General features: G+C 38.4%; 3 protein-coding genes across 7 annotated transcripts; 2 read left to right on the top strand and 1 right to left on the bottom strand.

Annotated features, from left to right (window-relative positions):
* The first annotated feature begins 373 nt into the window (after positions 1-373).
* LOC109818587 (FRIGIDA-like protein) lies at positions 374-2,979 on the top strand. Its single transcript, XM_020384108.3, has 3 exons — positions 374-1,372; positions 1,445-1,620; positions 2,082-2,979. Exons 1-3 carry the CDS (start codon positions 478-480, stop codon positions 2,580-2,582), a joined length of 1,572 nt encoding a protein of 523 aa, XP_020239697.1. The 5' UTR covers positions 374-477; the 3' UTR covers positions 2,583-2,979.
* A 4,388-nt stretch (positions 2,980-7,367) lies between these two features.
* On the top strand, positions 7,368-12,246 carry LOC109808446 (cysteine synthase). 4 transcript variants are annotated; one of them, XM_020371476.3, is made up of 11 exons: positions 7,368-7,521; positions 8,048-8,109; positions 8,213-8,322; positions 8,445-8,502; positions 9,149-9,412; positions 9,498-9,635; positions 9,795-9,846; positions 10,751-10,830; positions 11,556-11,615; positions 11,709-11,789; positions 12,002-12,246. In XM_020371476.3, the coding sequence occupies exons 2-11, from the start codon at positions 8,068-8,070 to the stop codon at positions 12,092-12,094; spliced, it is 978 nt and encodes a 325-aa protein (XP_020227065.1). In that variant the 5' UTR covers positions 7,368-7,521; positions 8,048-8,067; the 3' UTR covers positions 12,095-12,246. The 4 variants fall into 4 exon arrangements, with proteins under 4 accessions (XP_020227065.1, XP_020227048.1, XP_020227073.1 ...); XM_020371459.3 differs by having other exon boundaries at positions 7,405-7,581; XM_020371484.3 differs by lacking the exon at positions 7,368-7,521 and adding an exon at positions 7,576-7,640.
* Positions 12,218-16,147, bottom strand: LOI1 (Pentatricopeptide repeat (PPR) superfamily protein). Of its 2 annotated transcripts, XR_002240594.3 has the most exons (3): positions 14,447-16,147; positions 12,978-14,164; positions 12,218-12,432 (listed from the first exon to the last, which is right to left on the bottom strand). XR_002240594.3 is itself a non-coding variant. In XM_020371446.3 (2 exons), exons 1-2 carry the CDS (start codon positions 16,036-16,038, stop codon positions 13,699-13,701), a joined length of 2,058 nt encoding a protein of 685 aa, XP_020227035.1. In that variant the 5' UTR covers positions 16,039-16,147; the 3' UTR covers positions 12,848-13,698. The 2 variants fall into 2 exon arrangements, 1 of the variants encoding a protein (XP_020227035.1); XM_020371446.3 differs by lacking the exon at positions 12,218-12,432 and having other exon boundaries at positions 12,848-14,164.
* Between the last annotated feature and the right edge of the window lie 407 nt (positions 16,148-16,554).

The raw sequence follows: 16,554 nt of genomic DNA, 5'->3' as shown, positions 1-16,554 counted from the left end.
TGAATAATTAAGTTGGAATAATTTTTCATGTGTCGTTCGTGATTATAAATCTTATATTTAATTATCATTTTAGTCCTCGTAATTATATAAAATTTATTTTTAAATTTATATGATTGTATAAAAAAGTAACTAAAAAAGAGTGGAAATAAATAATTTATGAGTGGAAGTGGAAGTAGTGTTGTGAATTGATGATCTTATCTTGTTGGTAACCCTACTGCTACAAGTCATAGTCTACTACTACCCTACACATGCACTCCCGGCGCATTGTAGCGTCGCCCCTCAACCACCTTTTAGAGAGCAGAAGAACACGTGTCGCGGCAATAGCCATCCACGTCAGCATAGGGTGTTTCTTTGATTTCATTTTACCTCCACAGCACCTTTACTCTTTCGTTAATCCACCAGTAGAAGAAGAAGAGGAAGAAGAAGGAGAAGGAGAAGGAGAAGCTAGGGTTTTGGTTCTCCGCTGCGTTGGCCACCATGGGGTCCATCCCCGATCCGGGCGAGTTGAGCGAGTTGACTCCGCCAAGCTTCGACGAGTTCCAGCGCCAAACCTCTCTCATGACCAGCTGCACCCTCCTCTGGAAGGAGCTCTCCGACCACTTCTCATCCCTCGAGCAAGACCTCAAGCACAAATCCGAAGCCCTAAATCGCAAGATTAACTCCCTCGAAGCCCTCACCTCCGACTCCCTCCGCCTCCTCGACCGCCGCGAAACCTCCCTCGACGCCACCCTCCAGATCGCCCTCCGCACCCTCGACACGCGCCGCTCCGCCGCCCTCTCCGCCCTCCTCGACACCCCCGACGACGCTGACGCCGGCGAGGTTGACGACGCCGCCGGCCTCGTCCTCAACCTCAAGTCCTTCTGCCTCCGCATGGACGCCCTCGGCTTCTGGTCCTTCCTCACCGCCAAGAAGAAGGAGCTCGACGGCCTCCGCGCCGACCTCCCCGCCGCACTCGGCGAGTGCGTGGATCCGGCCAAGTTCGTCCTCCAGGCCATCTCGGAGGTCTTCCCCGTCGACAAGAGAGGCGACAAAGCCGGCCACGACCTCGCCTGGGCCTGCGTCCTCGTTCTCGAGTCCCTCGTTCCGCTCTTCGTCGACCCCGTCGTCGGAAAATCCAGGCTCCTCGTCACCCCCACCGTCAAGGAGCAGGCCACCGAGATCGCCGACACGTGGAAGGCCTCCCTGGAGGAGCGCGGCGGCGCCGATAACGTGAAGACCCCCGACGTTCACACTTTCCTGCAGCACGTGGTGACCTTTGGGATTGTCAACAACTGCGACTTGGATTTGTATCGGAAGCTCGTTATTGCCTCCGCTTGGAGGAAACAGATGCCCAAGCTCGCGCTTTCGCTTGGTCTCGCCAACCAGATGCCCGGTATTTATATTAGTTTTTAGGGTTTCATGCTTTCTTGTGGTGGTGCTGATGGTGCTGTTCATCTGTTTGCAGATATGATTGAAGAGTTGATCAGCAAAGGGCAGCAGCTTGATGCGGTTCACTTTACCTATGAAGTGGGTCTTGTCGACAAGTTCCCCCCTGTTCCCTTGTTGAAGTCTTTTCTCAAGGATGCTAAGAAAGTTGCCGCTTCTATTTTGGAAGATCCTAATAATGCAGGCCGAGCTGCGGTATTTTTTCTCTTTCTTTTAATATCTTTTTTTTGGTTTAGTTCTTTAATGATCAGTAGAGTAGTAGTACTAGTACTAGTACCGTGTCTTTTTCTGTTATCTTGTGAATGTCTAGTATTTGATGCTTGATACGCCTTTTTTTCTCTTTCTATTTTTGGTTTGCTTGTATAGACAGAGGATCTAGGTTAGATTAGAAAGATTGTATGTGGTTTATATGAGGGAAGGGAATGGTGAGATCTTTCAGGCTGTTGGTTGCATACTGATTTTGATTTCTTTTCTGTTTATTCTCATCTATTTGTGCTGATCTTTTGGTTAGTTGGAGGAAAAAAAAGGCTGGAAATGGTAAAAGCGCTCTATTTGTGTAGTGTAGTCTCTTTTCCTTTTTTGACTTGGTGGAAGTAGGTTTTAATGTATTAATGGACTTTTTTTTTCCCCTTGCTATGGTGAATGAAATTTGGCAGTACCTAGCTGCAAGGAAAGAGCAGTCTGCACTCAGGGCTGTGATTAAGTGCATTGAGGAATACAAACTTGAGGCCGAGTTCCCTCCAGAAAATCTGAAGAAGCGACTTGAACAATTGGAGAAGGTGAAGACGGTGAAGACTGAGAAAAGGAAACCAGCTGCTGTTCCTGCCAATAAAAGAACTCGAGCAAGCAACAGCAATGGAGGTCCAATGCCACCAGCCAAAGCTGGGCGTTTGACTAATGCGTATGTGTCATCTTTCCCTGCTGCTCCTGCATTTGTCAGGTCTCCATCACACGGGCAATACCCAGCTGCTCTTCCACCATACCCATCCCCACCCCACATGTATGGCAGCAGAAGCCCCCCTGCCAATCCTTATGCTGCTTATTCACCCGAGCCGGCACCACCGGCACCATACCCGGCTGCTCCCATGAACTATCCTGCATATGGTGGCTATGGAAATGTTTTGGCACCCACTTATCAGCAGGCTTACTACCGATAGAAATGACAACCCTTGAAGATGGTAACCACTGATATGACGACCTTGATCCAATTTACTTTCGCAATGTTGTTTGTAATCACTAACCGTTTAACGGTAGCAGTTCTGTGTGTTAATTATAACTACTGTCCCACTTCCTGCTCTGCATGGGGAGAAGTTGTATTTCTAATGTTGATCCCATAGTACTAGGTGATTGTGGAAAGTAACTAGGACGGCCAAGAAACATCAGAAACTCAACTACCACTGTTCGGTTTAGTTGTAGAAAGACTTACTGTGTTTACATTATATGCTTATCTTGGGATCCAACTGAAGGAAAAAAAAAAAAAAAAGAAAGGTAATCTATTTCTTGGCAGCTGTTGACTATGGTATAAAAGGCTATAAAGGAAATAATTTTGTCCGAGATGAATGCGGTTCTGCATTTTCGCAATACCGGACTATGGTGTTTGTTAGTATTGCATTCAACCGTAGTATGTTGTTACATTTCCTTTTGTAGCATTCTTCCAAAGAATAATTCTTAATCTTTTTACAAAACATTATCGTGAATCCCATTATTTCCTTTGATGCATGAAGTATTATTGTTTTTCTTATGTTTATAAGATGTTAAACTTGTATTTTTTTTATATTTAATATCTTTTTATAAAATGTTAGGAAGACTAACGACAATTGTGTTAGAAACATTAGCTAGAGGATTTTTATTTTTTTGACGAATACATTAACGAGAGGATAATGTAGGAAGAATAACGATTTCTTTTTTCTTCCCCATAATACAAGATGATGAGAGAAAAGAAATGCGAGTAGAAGAACAGGCTGAGAGTGAAAGTTTGGAGAATCTTGCCAGGTAATCCAGTTTGGGGGTGTGCACCATGGTTTGGTATAACAGTATTTCTGTTGGGACAAAAAGAACATGAAGGAAACTAATGAATGGCAATTATGTATCTCTGAATATTATGAAAAAGTATTTACACTGCTTAACAAGCTGGGCGCAAAAACCCATAAAAAGCAGTCTGAAGTCCGAACACAGGGTTGTTGCGAAGACCACTATGGAGGCAGGGAATCTTTGATGATTACCCATAAAAAGAAGGAAGAAAGCATTCGGGACATAGGCTTGTTTCAGTTTCAAAGACCACTACGGAGGCAGGGAATCTTTCATCCGTGGTTCAGCATTCGCACACCAAACTGTGATATCTGTTAGTTCTGCATTAATTCAACCATAGTACTTCGTTACATTCCTTGTGACATTCTTCCAAAGAATAATTCTAAATCTGTTAACAACATATTTTCTAATCCTCTTATTTACCAAATATAGAAAGTATTAATGTTTTTAACATAAATATTTTTAATATACACTTTCTTATAAAACGTTAGGGAGATTAAGTATTGAGAAGATAATGTTGGAAGAATAGCATTAACTTCTCTTTTGGCCCAAAATATAAGATGATAAGAGAAAAGAGTGCGAGTAAACCAGGCCTAGGATACAAGTTAGGGGAATATTGCCAAGTAATTCAGTTTGTGCAATATTGTTTCTGTTTCTGGAAATAAAGATGAAGGATAGAAATTGCAATTATGAATCCCTGAAGATTAGGGAAAAAGTATTGACACTACTCAACAACCCATGAAAAGTAGGAAGAAAGCACACAGAAGATAGGTGGTTGTAAAGAAGACCACATGGAGGCAGGGAATCTTTTTTCACATGTTAAGCCAACTACACAGTCGAGTTACAACTTGCAACTCCACTTTTCCTATCACTCTTACTTTGGATTACTTTGAGTTTACATTCGTAATTTCCTTGAGGACGTACATTACTCAAAGTCTTCAACGACGATTCCCATTAACATTTAGGAAGGGTAACTCATTTTATACTTGTACCTGTCTAAAGGTACACTCGTAATCTTCTGGTAACTGGGGGGCCGAACGGGAGTTGCGGGCGGATGCTTCAGAGGGGAAAGATACCTGTAAAAGGTACTCCGACGTTCAAGTCAGGACAAACACGATTCTCGAGAATAATAAATGAACAGTAACATACCTTATTTTACGTAACCTATTTATACTACCTGTAATGGACCCTGAACGTAGTGGGCCTCTTCTGGCACTTACCAAATTAGGTAATACGGTGCTAATTGGTTGATTATGCCTTAATCGCACGTTTGTCCTTGTTAATCGTGATCATCGTCTTAATTGCTATCTGGCTCTATAGACCTCTGGCCGAGCCGATAGATAAGGGTTAGGGTTGTCCTTCGTTCTCGGCCTTTGGCCGAGCCGATATATAGAGAGTTGGGTTGTCCTTCATTCTCGACCTTTCACCAAGCCGAGGAGGTGTCCAGGGATAGAGCCCATTATGCTGTCTTGATGTTTGGTCTTACCGGTCGCCGACCGTGCCGAGAGTGTGTGTGATTGGGGTTCCCTCTCGGTTTCGGCCATTTGCCAAGCCGAGAGGTTGGTAAGAGGATTAACTAATAACACTACCCTAGCTGAGTCATTGATGGCCTTGTAGGTTTGTTATTACGGCTATAGCCGTGTCAGAAATCCGTATCGGTGGCTAATAAGATATCACGTATCGATCCACGTGACCGATACTAACCCCTCCGGTACAATACTAACTTGTGATTATTCAGGTAGCCTTCATCTTTTATCCTTGTTCTCTGATGTTAACCATCATTTGAAAGGATGTGATATTGAGTTTTGTGGATTATGTGTCTGCATGACATGATTACCATATTCTTTACGTCAGGAAGTGAGTGATTGGTGAATCCCTTGAGGGTGAAGTGGTGGCTTTTGTTTTGAGATAATCGTGGCAACATATCTATAAATTTGAGCACAGTTCCAAGAATATAATTCGGAATTCCGAAGAATTAAAGAAGAACGAAAAGAAAAGAAAATGTTGAGGAGATAAAAAAACAAGTCCAATGTGACTTCCAGCGACGTTGATGAAGTCACAAGTAAAAGCGAAATATCTATCCTATCCTGCTATATACGAAATCAATGACACTACTTTTGTGAATAAGACGCAGACTTGGCATGGCAGGGTACTACTACTTTTTACTTGCCAAAGGCTCCTTATAATGAACCATTTTGGTTGGACATTTACTTGCATTATTGTCCATAGGGAGGGAAAATAGCAAGCTTGATGCCGCATTCCGTTTAGCTTAGCTAGCTTTTAAGGTTGTTAGTAAGAGCAATTTGGTTCACTTGGGGACACGTAATTTACACTCCAAGGAAAGAAGGAAAACTGGGGCGGAAGCTTCAAAATTCAGATTGTTTTTCAATACATCATTGATAGTGCCTTTAATGTGAAGGTAGAGAGTAGAGACTAAGCAAAGAAAACCCAAGAAGGATAATATATGAACCAAGCACGTTGCATGAAATTCAAGTACTTGAACGGTGGATATTCACATGAAAAGCCTAGAGCTAAGATTTTAAATATTTCTCAACGGTGAACACAACCAATTTGGATTTCACCCTTGTTTAATATATTTGAATAGCGTTCAGTCAGTTAATTTTGCATGAAATGACACACATTATCCATATTTTGTCGATTGTTTTTGCCAATAGGTGACATACCATTTAATTTTGATCAAAATTTGTTGTGTCTGTGCAAATGAAGCCTGTTTTTTTGGTTCATCAAGTCATACCTTCTACTTCATCCATAAATGAAAAAACAATACGAGTTATGGGAATGGGAATATATATTAAAAATAAACAAAGACAAGCAGGAATTGCATAGCCACGTTCCACCACGTCGTGCTCAACCTCCGTACTGTCTTGATCAAAAGAAATGGGGAATGTCTATGTTTATAAACCGGTACAATCAGTGATCTAGCGACTCACTATCTTAATCAAGTCGAATATCGGTTTAATTCTGATGACACCGAAAGAAACAAAAGGAAGAATTTTCCAAACCTCATACTTCAAGTAACGTGTGTGACACAAAACTAAAGTCAACAAGATGACATTATGGATTAAGTTAAGTAGACTAAAACACCAATATGAAAGTTACATGTCAAGAAGACAACGTATAGAAATAGAAAAGATTTACATTGTCGAAATAGAAAACACATTGCAACAGTTGCCTTTTTTATTATTCCTTATTTAAATTAATTTAAGTTATTCATAGATAATTAAGTGGTTTAGAACTACTCACTGTACATTGTAACTTACTATTTTATCCTTTGTCTTATGTGGTTTACAGAATAAGATAATTAATTATACTAATCCCAACTAACAGGTAGTTTTCTCTAAAGTGGCCAAGTCATTTCTTACCAAATTGGTTAACAATTTTTTTAAGACTAAAAGCGAATTTGAAATAAATTAGAGAGATGAAAAAATATCTTATCAGAAGAAATATTCAACAATTTATAATTTTATAGTAACATGACCGCGCTATGGGATAGGCTGCCACAACTCCAAACTAGGGTTATAGTTCCGTTAAAAATATTCAAGACATCTCAATAAAATTTAATGAAATAAAAAAATGAATCTTCTTCGGTGAAGGTCGATGTTTATGTTTGTGGCTTTTTCCGCCCCGTTGGCATATATCATGATGTGTTTGCATTTAACTGTATGCTTTGTTCTGTGGTACCAAAAATAAATGGAATTAATAGAAAGTAAGCGAGTTAATGCATTTAAATTAGAAAGATAGTATATCAATACCGTCCAAATACATTAATGTATTTTCCTGCTTTTTGGTTCTCTATAATAGTCGATCAAAATAAAAAAAAAATAAAAAAAAATTGTAAATGCTCTTTGTATCCATTCCAAGGCTAGAGAATCTATTCTTGCATGCATCACAGCCAGCTACGTTTGACTATATGCTTAAGAAATAACGGTGTCATCTTTTGAAACTTATGAGGACGAAAAGTTGGCTATGTACAAAATCTGTCGACCGGCATCAACTGGTGTAGCAAAATTTCCACAAACAAGACAAATAACATCTCTATTAAATACAGTAAGGTTTATTCTTAAATCACACACACACGCTAGGCTTGTGCTATAGTCATTGCTAAAGGTGATTGACTCTTCTTTCTCTCCAATCTTTTCCAATCAGTTAGGCTTAAATCACTCGAGGTTCTTACTACACAAATTCGTTATTAAAATTCGTACCAAACATCATTTCTTGCTACTAATAAAATATAACTGAAGTTATATATCTATATGAAAAAGATGAAACTTTTTTATTTTTAATTTTTGTAATCTTTCCAACTCCAACCGTATGGTTCCCGAGAAAGGTGGTGTTCATTAAGTTATAGGATATGGCAGTTGTTCTTGTGGACCCAATTGAATTTTGAAGAGGTTTGAGTTTTTAAGGCTAATAGTAATCGCCAAAATCAAACTTAAACTTGGTGGATTTCATATTTTAGAAATAGATCAGATTCCGTTCCATTTATATTTTATAGTTTAGACTACATAAAATTGATAGTTTTGGGAATTAAGGCACATTTGGATGCTAATATATATTTTTCGCTGTTTTCTAGCCTTGAAGTGAGTTGATATCATGGCAGTTGAGAAGGCTGGAATTGCAAAAGATGTTACGGAAGTGAGTTTCTGCACTTTCTATGGATTTTTTTTTATGTGTTGTTGTTCTATTTCAGTTTTTCTTGCTAGAATACATGCTGATGCCTATTGTTTATTTTATGAAGTTGATTGGCAAAACCCCATTAGTATATCTGAATAAAATCACGGATGATTCTGTTGCTCGGGTTGCTGCCAAACTGGAATTGATGGAACCATGCTCTAGTGTAAAAGACAGGTAATGTTTTTTTGGTTACTTCCATCCTTGCTTCTATCTATTATTTGAGTTTTGGGTCTTGCTTTTTACATGTTTTGGTGTTACTTAGTGATTTTGTTCCTATGCTTACTTTATAAATGTAGGATTGCCTATAGTATGATTACTGATGCAGAGGAGAAGGGACTTATCACACCTGGACAGGTTAGTACAAAGAAATTGCCTAGGATTGGGCATCAATAGGGAAGCTTCTAATAATTTCATAAAGATCTTATTCAGATTAGTAAAACTGCATTTTATTGTCAGGTGTTTAATTGTAATTTATACAATTACCACAAATAACTTTTCGTGTGTAGTTGATGAAACTTGGTGACTTTACGAGAGCCGTCAAAATTGGTTGAGTTAGCCTATTAACGTAACTAGTTAGTCATATTAGACTTTTTACTTTTAGGACTAAAAAAGTCTCAATAATAGTTAAGTTTAAAGGTATCAAATTTATTTAATCAATTAGTTTTTACATATTAAATTATTAAAAAAAATAAAGGGATTTAATTTGACTTAGTCCGACAAGTCAAAGATCAAACCAATAAAAAAAAATAAAGTCAGATTAAGTTAGACTTTCTCATTTTCAACTTAAAAAATGAACTTCATGTAAATTTCATAGCAGCTATTAAATTTTAGGTGAATAATGCACTGTTATGTTAGTTTCTGCTACAACTTTTGTGTATAAATACTAAGGAAGTAAACATGTGAAAAAAAAAATAGAAAAAATTGTTGATATAAACTTGATGCATCCCTGAGTTCACAAGTATCGTTTCTGTTGCATGTTGGTTATCTTATTTTACTGAAGAGTGTCCTCATTGAGCCAACAAGTGGTAATACTGGCATTGGATTAGCATTCCTGGCAGCAGCCAAGGGTTACAAGCTCATAATTACAATGCCTGCTTCAATGAGTCTTGAAAGAAGAATCATTCTTCTGTCTTTTGGAGCTGAGTTGGTTCTCACAGATCCAGCAAAGGGAATAAATGGGGCACTTCAGAAAGCTGAAGAGATATTAGCTAAGACTCCCAATGCCTATATACTTCAGCAATTTGAAAACCCTTCCAATCCTAAGGTAACCATTACAAATTTGTTCTGTAACTATAGCCGTGGATGCTTCACAACTTGGGTGATACATTTTGTCGGCATTGTATTTGTAGGTACATTATGAAACAACTGGTCCAGAGATATGGGAGGGCACAGGAGGGAAAGTTGATGCACTTGTTAGTGGTATAGGTACAGGTGGTACCATAACGGGTGCAGGGAAATTTCTTAAAGAGCAGAATCCTAATATAAAGGTTAGTTTTTAAATTTGTATGTGTTTAAATATTATTTAAGGGATGTGCATGTAATTTTTCCTGAGAATGGAGAGATATATTTTGATTCTGGTTTACAGCTGTAGCGATCCCCCCTCTCATTGTTTTTATTTATTTATATAATTATTTATTTTCCTGCAGCTGTATGGTGTGGAACCAGTTGAAAGTGCAGTACTCTCTGGAGGAAAACCTGGTGAGTTATAAAAACATGCTTTGCTCCACTGTGATAATATACTCTTTTTGAATACTTTTTCACATGAACCATAAAAAATTAAAAATGTTGCATGACAAGTAGATTTTTATTTAGTTTTCTACTTATTCAATTATTAGGTGATTGTTTTACTTTGCCATGTTGCTAGTTTGTTAACATTAAAGAAGTGATTCTATCGGAATTGTTAGATATCCTTTCCAGTCGTCCAGGAATGACTGTTATTTGTCTTGCTCTGCTTGATCATGTTATTAAAGGGTGATTGTCACAAGCTTTATTTTGTTAGTGGGGTATTGATTGTATCTATCCTTGTGAATTTTCACCTCTTTGACCAAACCAGGATGACTTTTGGTGATGCGGAAAAACCTTGAGTACTCTTTCAGGGCAGAGTACTAGCCTGACTAGTATTTCAGAATTCAGATGCTCTTTGGGAAGAAAATTTTACTGTTATACTATGCCAAAGGTCTGAGTAACATAATCAAAAGGGTTCTTATAAACCCAAGACAATCAAAATGCCACATAAACCATAATCAACTATAAAATCCTAATTAAATCAAAGAAAAAAGTCTTAACATGATAAGCATAATGGAAAAAAAAAACTCTTAAATAACCCCTAAATAAGAAAACAATCCTTAAGTATGTTTTTCCATTCTTCAGCACTTGGACTATCACATGCTAAAGTCAAGCACGTAAAGTTGATGCAACAGTGATTATACCATCTTTTCTTCATCTTAAAATTATCACTTTAAATTATGTTTGTTCCTGTTTGTTTTCTCTTCAATGGTTACTATATTTTGAATGGTTTCTTTGTAATATAACCATAGAGTTGTGATAAGAACATGCTCTTTAAGCTGTTGCTGATGAGCAGATTGCCATTGTGAACATCTAGGTCCACACAAGATTCAAGGGATTGGTGCTGGTTTTGTCCCTGGAGTATTGGAAGTTAGCCTTTTAGATGAAGTAGTTCAAGTAAGCTTTTAACGCTTTTTTATTAGTCGTCATATTTTTCAGGACTTCACAGAATTATACATAATGAAATATTATGACCTTATTCTAAAGTTGTTTTGAAATGCAATGTGAAGTTTTTTTTTGGAAACAATGTAATAGCTGCTGTGTTTATGGTTATTGCATCCAATCATCTACAAATGATTTGAAATTCTTGTATGGGTTTGATACTGTAGTTTCTTGTTTTAATATCAACTTGGTGATATTGATACATTGTGTTTGTGTCTACTTTGACTTGAGCAAAGCCGCTTTTTGCTACTAATTAAGCATGTCCAGTATAGGTACATATTCTTTGTTATTATTTTTTGGTACAAGAACAATGCTGCAAGGAACTATGGTGCAGATTCGGTTAATTTCGGCTATACACGTGTCCTACATTAAGTATTACGGTTCTCTCCTTCCATGCACAAGTCCCGACTTTTGGGACGAAGTTTCATTTTGTGGGGAAACGGCAAATCACCAATTGTGAACAATGAATGGCACCTTAAGTCAAGCAAGACTTTGTATTATTTTTTGCAAGAAGAGAATGTTGGATGCCTTGAGGACTAGAAATCAGTACCTATTATGGACAACATTCTATGTGGATTTAATTATTAATAAGATAACGATTTTGTCATTATGTTGCAGTTTTTGTTTGGACATTCGTAACAGTTTAAGATTTGTTAAAATTTGGATTTGTGATTTGGCAGATATCAAGTGATGAAGCAATAGAAACTGCAAAGCTTCTTGCACTTAAAGAAGGACTATTTGTAAGTTCAAAATCTCTTGAATCACCCATATTTGAGATTATGTCATTCTTTTTATACCCGTATGATGTATTGAACCTATATTTATCGCTGTAGGTTGGAATTTCATCTGGAGCAGCAGCTGCAGCTGCCATTAAGATAGCAAAAAGACCAGAAAATGCTGGAAAGCTTATTGTCGTAAGTTGATCGCTTCAGACAAACTTTGGTCTAAGTGTCTTGAAATGTCAGTTGAGAAATTGCAACGTTGTGTCGTAGTCCCATGTTTTTGTTATTTTTTTTCTCCTGTTTGATTAGGTTTTGATAGATTCCAAGCGAGATTATAGGCCACGATCATTATGTTACAATTAGAAGGTTCACTTAGTTGACAGATTCGTTTTCATTTGGTGCAGGTTATTTTTCCAAGCTTTGGTGAGAGGTACCTGTCCACTGTGCTGTTTGACTCAGTCAGACATGAAGCTGAAAGCCTGACTTTTGAATCCTGAATTCCACTTGAAGGCTCTAAGCTACATCATTACTGATTTCAGGTGCTGTATTTTAACTGGGAAACCAGTGATCCTTGTAATAAAGTTTGTGATTCTCAAATAAACATTACATCAAAAGAAAAGAAAGGAAAAACTCTCAAATTAACATTAAAGTTTAATTTTGTATGGGGAAAAAATTAAGTATTAGGTGATACCAAAACAGCACGAGACGTAACCGCTTTGGTATTTAATCACAATGCTCTGCTCCCAAAATCAGATTGTGACTGATTGTCTAGTTTGACAAGCATCATGAAATGGTCCAAACTCCCTTAAGCATCAAAACAAGTTTGTGCACTTCCCTGATGATTAATTCCAGAGTAACAATACAGTCTTAGAAAAAAAAAATTCCAAATCACAAATATTAAAATATTAATATTTTTTAATAAATTTATTATAAAATAATTATTTAATTTAATATTTTATAATTTAAATTATTATTTTAATTATTCAAAATGCTTTTCGGAATTTCCTTTCAGACATTCTATCTTTTTTTTTTAATTCCAATGTGTATAATTTGAAGATACCACTCCACAACCCCATTTTGGCCGCCGAAGCATATACTATAATGTTCTCTTTTATAAGGAAAAAACACATTTTGTTTTCAAATATAAACAAATTCTAATTACTATTACTTGATAATCTTCTTAAAATTATTTTCTTTTAATGCCCAACCCTTTGGCTGCACCACTTTATGAAAATTTATAATAAGATCAATTTAAGAAAAATAGTATAAGATTAGTAAAATTTAATGTCCTTCACTGATTTTTTAATATGTGTGAGATCAATTTTTTATTATTTATAAAAAGAACAGAGGGAGTAGTATACATGTGTACAATGAAGATACCTCGTGTGTAATGCACAGGCATACGTTTGTGCGAGACCAAACTGCATAGTCCATAGATTTTCATTGTCCACACTAGCTTTTAATTGACCTTGATACGGCTCTACAGTAAGACCATGGCAGCTGTAATAATCCCCCATAAAACACTTTCCACACACAGAAGATGAATACCTAGCAACCCACTCACCCCAGCACGGCAGCCCCCAAATTAAGATATGACCCGAACCACACCAAAATATATACCGAGTCACTATTTATAGTGACATTGATGACAATCAGATGAATTTTTGCGACTATTTGTCTGCCTCAACCACCAAAAATTATGTAATGCCCCCCGTCCAAGGCATAAGATCCCAGTTCATATCAAGTTACCAACTACAGTACCGTACATACTGAAACCAAATCAACCTGTCAGTTGTCACATACATAAATCACCCTGTACTCCCTGAACCCCTTTTTGTCGAATTCCCCCGAATAAACAACCTGAACATTAATAAGCACCAATGCAGAATGACCATACCTGAAGAATGGTACATCAGCCCCCAAACTCCTGCACAGATATTAGTCAATGATAGATGCCCGACAGTAACAATCGATCAGCATACACCTCCAACAACATGGGTAAAGAGAACGTAAACCTGACGTGTTGCTTACATCCTCATTGCTTACAACAACATATCCTTTGAGGCATATGAAACAAATAAATAATGGAAGAATGGAACTATTACCAATAGTCTTTACAAGAGCACCAACCATCCTTAAAGCGATGAAAACGATTATTATCTCTCACAATAATTTCTCTTCCAACGATTTTTGAGATGAACTTAATGGCACTATGGCAATCTCCACAAATCCTAAGATTTTTTGTTATACGTATGGGCACTCCATGAGGGAGAGCAATGAGGCCAAAAGCTAGAGCAATCTTCTCACTGTGGTACCACACTTCTGAAGCCTTTTCTTCTTCTTCTAAATCAAAGAGCGATAGATTGGTATCAGGAACATACCCAGCTTTCTTCATCTCCCATCTGAGTTTTGCTAGCATTGCTTGAATTTCAGAGTTCTTTTCATGAGAACTATCCTTTGCTTGGAAAACATGGACTCTATTCTTTACAGCAACCCAACTATAACCAACGTTTTTTTTAATACCAATATCTCTCATTTCCTTCCTAACAATAGTGGCTTCTTCCCATCTGCATTTAGCAACTACAAGCATGAGCAACAATGCTATAAACAATGTTGAATCAGAAGGAAGAGTCGGTAGTAGGTTTAGCTAAATATGTTAAAGCAACAGCCGAAAAATGAAAATAACAAGTGTCCTATCCCACTAGATGCAAAAATATGAAAAAGGAAGAAAACTCTGTGATCTAATTAGGATGTGGCAGGTTATTCTACCAATATAAAATGAACAATTCAATTAACTTATCAATCTTATTAAAGAAGAAAAACTAGCCAGCATGGTCTTGAACTATTACCTGCCAGCAGAAGCAAGCATGTTAGAAAACACTACATGATTGCCAGAGTCATCAGGATCAAGCTCAAATAATTTTTCGGCTGCAATTTTCCCCAACTTTGTTTTCCCGTGCATCCTACATGCCGCCAGTAGAGCCCCCCACACAGGTATAGTTGGAAGAATTGGCATTCTTTTTATAAATTCATACGCACGATCTACCAAACCAGATCTCCCAAGCAGATCAACCACGCATGCATAATGCTCGGCACCTGGTTCAATTCCATATCTCCCTCTCATGGATTCAAATATCTGCAAGCCTCTTTCCACTGCCCCTGCCCTACTACATGCCGACAACACCGAAACTAGTGTTACATAACTCGGAGCTATACCACAGCTGCCCAACGTCATTTCCTCAAACAGACTCAAAGCCATGTCAACATCACCCAGATGAGCATATCCACCTATCATTGCATTCCAAGTGACAAGGTTCCTCTCAGGCATTTCACTAAAGACTTGCTCCGCATTTTCTATGCTTCCACATTTTCCATACATGTCAACAAGCGCACTCCCAACAAATATATTCTCCTCGACACATGCTTTAACAGCAAGAGCATGAACTGACCTGCCCAATTCAAGCCCTCCAAGCTCAGCACAGGCACTGAGAACACTCGATATCATGAAATCCGTGGGCTCAACTTCCTTCCTCGCCTGAAGGAAGACCATACACGCCCTCTCTTCCTCGTGGTTCTGCACAAGAGTAGCAAGCATGGAGCCCCAAGAAACAACATTCCTCCTATCAATTCTATCAAAAACCATTTCAGAAGATGCAATGTCCCCACATTTTCCATAAAAATCAATAAGCCCATTGGCAACAGAAACATCCTCCCTGCACCGGCCCCGAACTACAAAGCCATGCAACTGACGCCCAAGCTCCAAACTCACCATGTCAGCACACGCATTGAGAAATGCACAAAATGTTATCGCATTCGGCTCTCCCTCGACACAAAGAAACTTCTTAAACGCAACAATAGCATCCATACAGCGGCCATCCTGAACTGCATTGGAAATATACGCGTTCCACGTGGCCAAGTTCCGGTGCGGCATTTCATCGAACATGTTGCGAGCCTCGCGTCGAAGGCCGGTTTTGCTGTACATGTCGAAGGCGCTGCATCCCACAAAGACGTCGAATATTTGGCCACCCTTGAAGGCGAAGGCGTGAAGCTGTTTTCCAGTGAGGGGCATGTGCAGCGAAGCGGAGGCTTTGAAGGCGCAGGGAAAGGTGAAGTCGTTAGGGGGAACAGAGTCGCGACGCATGTTAGAGAAGTGGAGGAGGGCGGAGGCGAAGCGACGGTTGCGGACGCAGCCGGAGATGAGAGAGGTCCAAGTGACGACGGTGCGAGGGTTGGTGAGCGAGAGAACGAGTTGAGCTGAGTTGAGAAGGTCGAGTTTGGAGTAGGTGTTGACGAGGTGGTTGCAGAGGAAGGAGGGGAGAGGGGGGTCATGGGTTTTGAGGATCAGCGCGTGGACGGCACGTGCGAGGAGGGGAGAGTGAGTTGAAAGAGCTGACTCGAGCAGAGAAGCGAGCAGGTTTGGGTTTGGAGGAAGCACGTTCATCGGATGTTCCGCAAATATTACAGTTACGTATAAGGAGTGGCGCTTCAAGACACCCAGAGCTCCAACCAAACCAATGCTCACATTCTTCGCGCCGGAGAAGCCTTTCAAAACATTTACTTGGGCTAAAATTCTACATAGAAATACCGGCCCAACTTTTAAAATCCATTGGACAAATAAAAAAAAGTTATATATTTACACTTTCATCTCTTATAATATTAAATTTTAAATTTTGTAGCTTTAATTTCTTTTTTCATAAAATTTATTTTTGTTTTACCACTAATTCATCTTTTAACCGTTAAAGTTATAATTTGATCTTAAATAGTCTTAGGGCTAGCTATCCCACCCTTTTAAGTGCCTCCAACGTAGTAAGGAGATTAATCACTACTATCGGTGGTGGATACTCCAGGGACAAACAAAAAAAAATGATCTTAAATAGATGATATAAAACTAATATTTAATCTAAATTATATTTTTAATAATCATATTATATTAAAATAAGGCAAATGTAATTGATGC

This window comes from Cajanus cajan, chromosome 7 (assembly GCF_000230855.2).
Source record: "Cajanus cajan strain Asha chromosome 7, NIPB_CcT2T_4, whole genome shotgun sequence".
In the NCBI taxonomy this organism is placed as follows: Eukaryota; Viridiplantae; Streptophyta; class Magnoliopsida; order Fabales; family Fabaceae; genus Cajanus; species Cajanus cajan.
The sequence above is the reverse complement of the archived record's forward strand: the minus strand, read 5'-3'. Positions and strand labels throughout refer to the sequence as shown.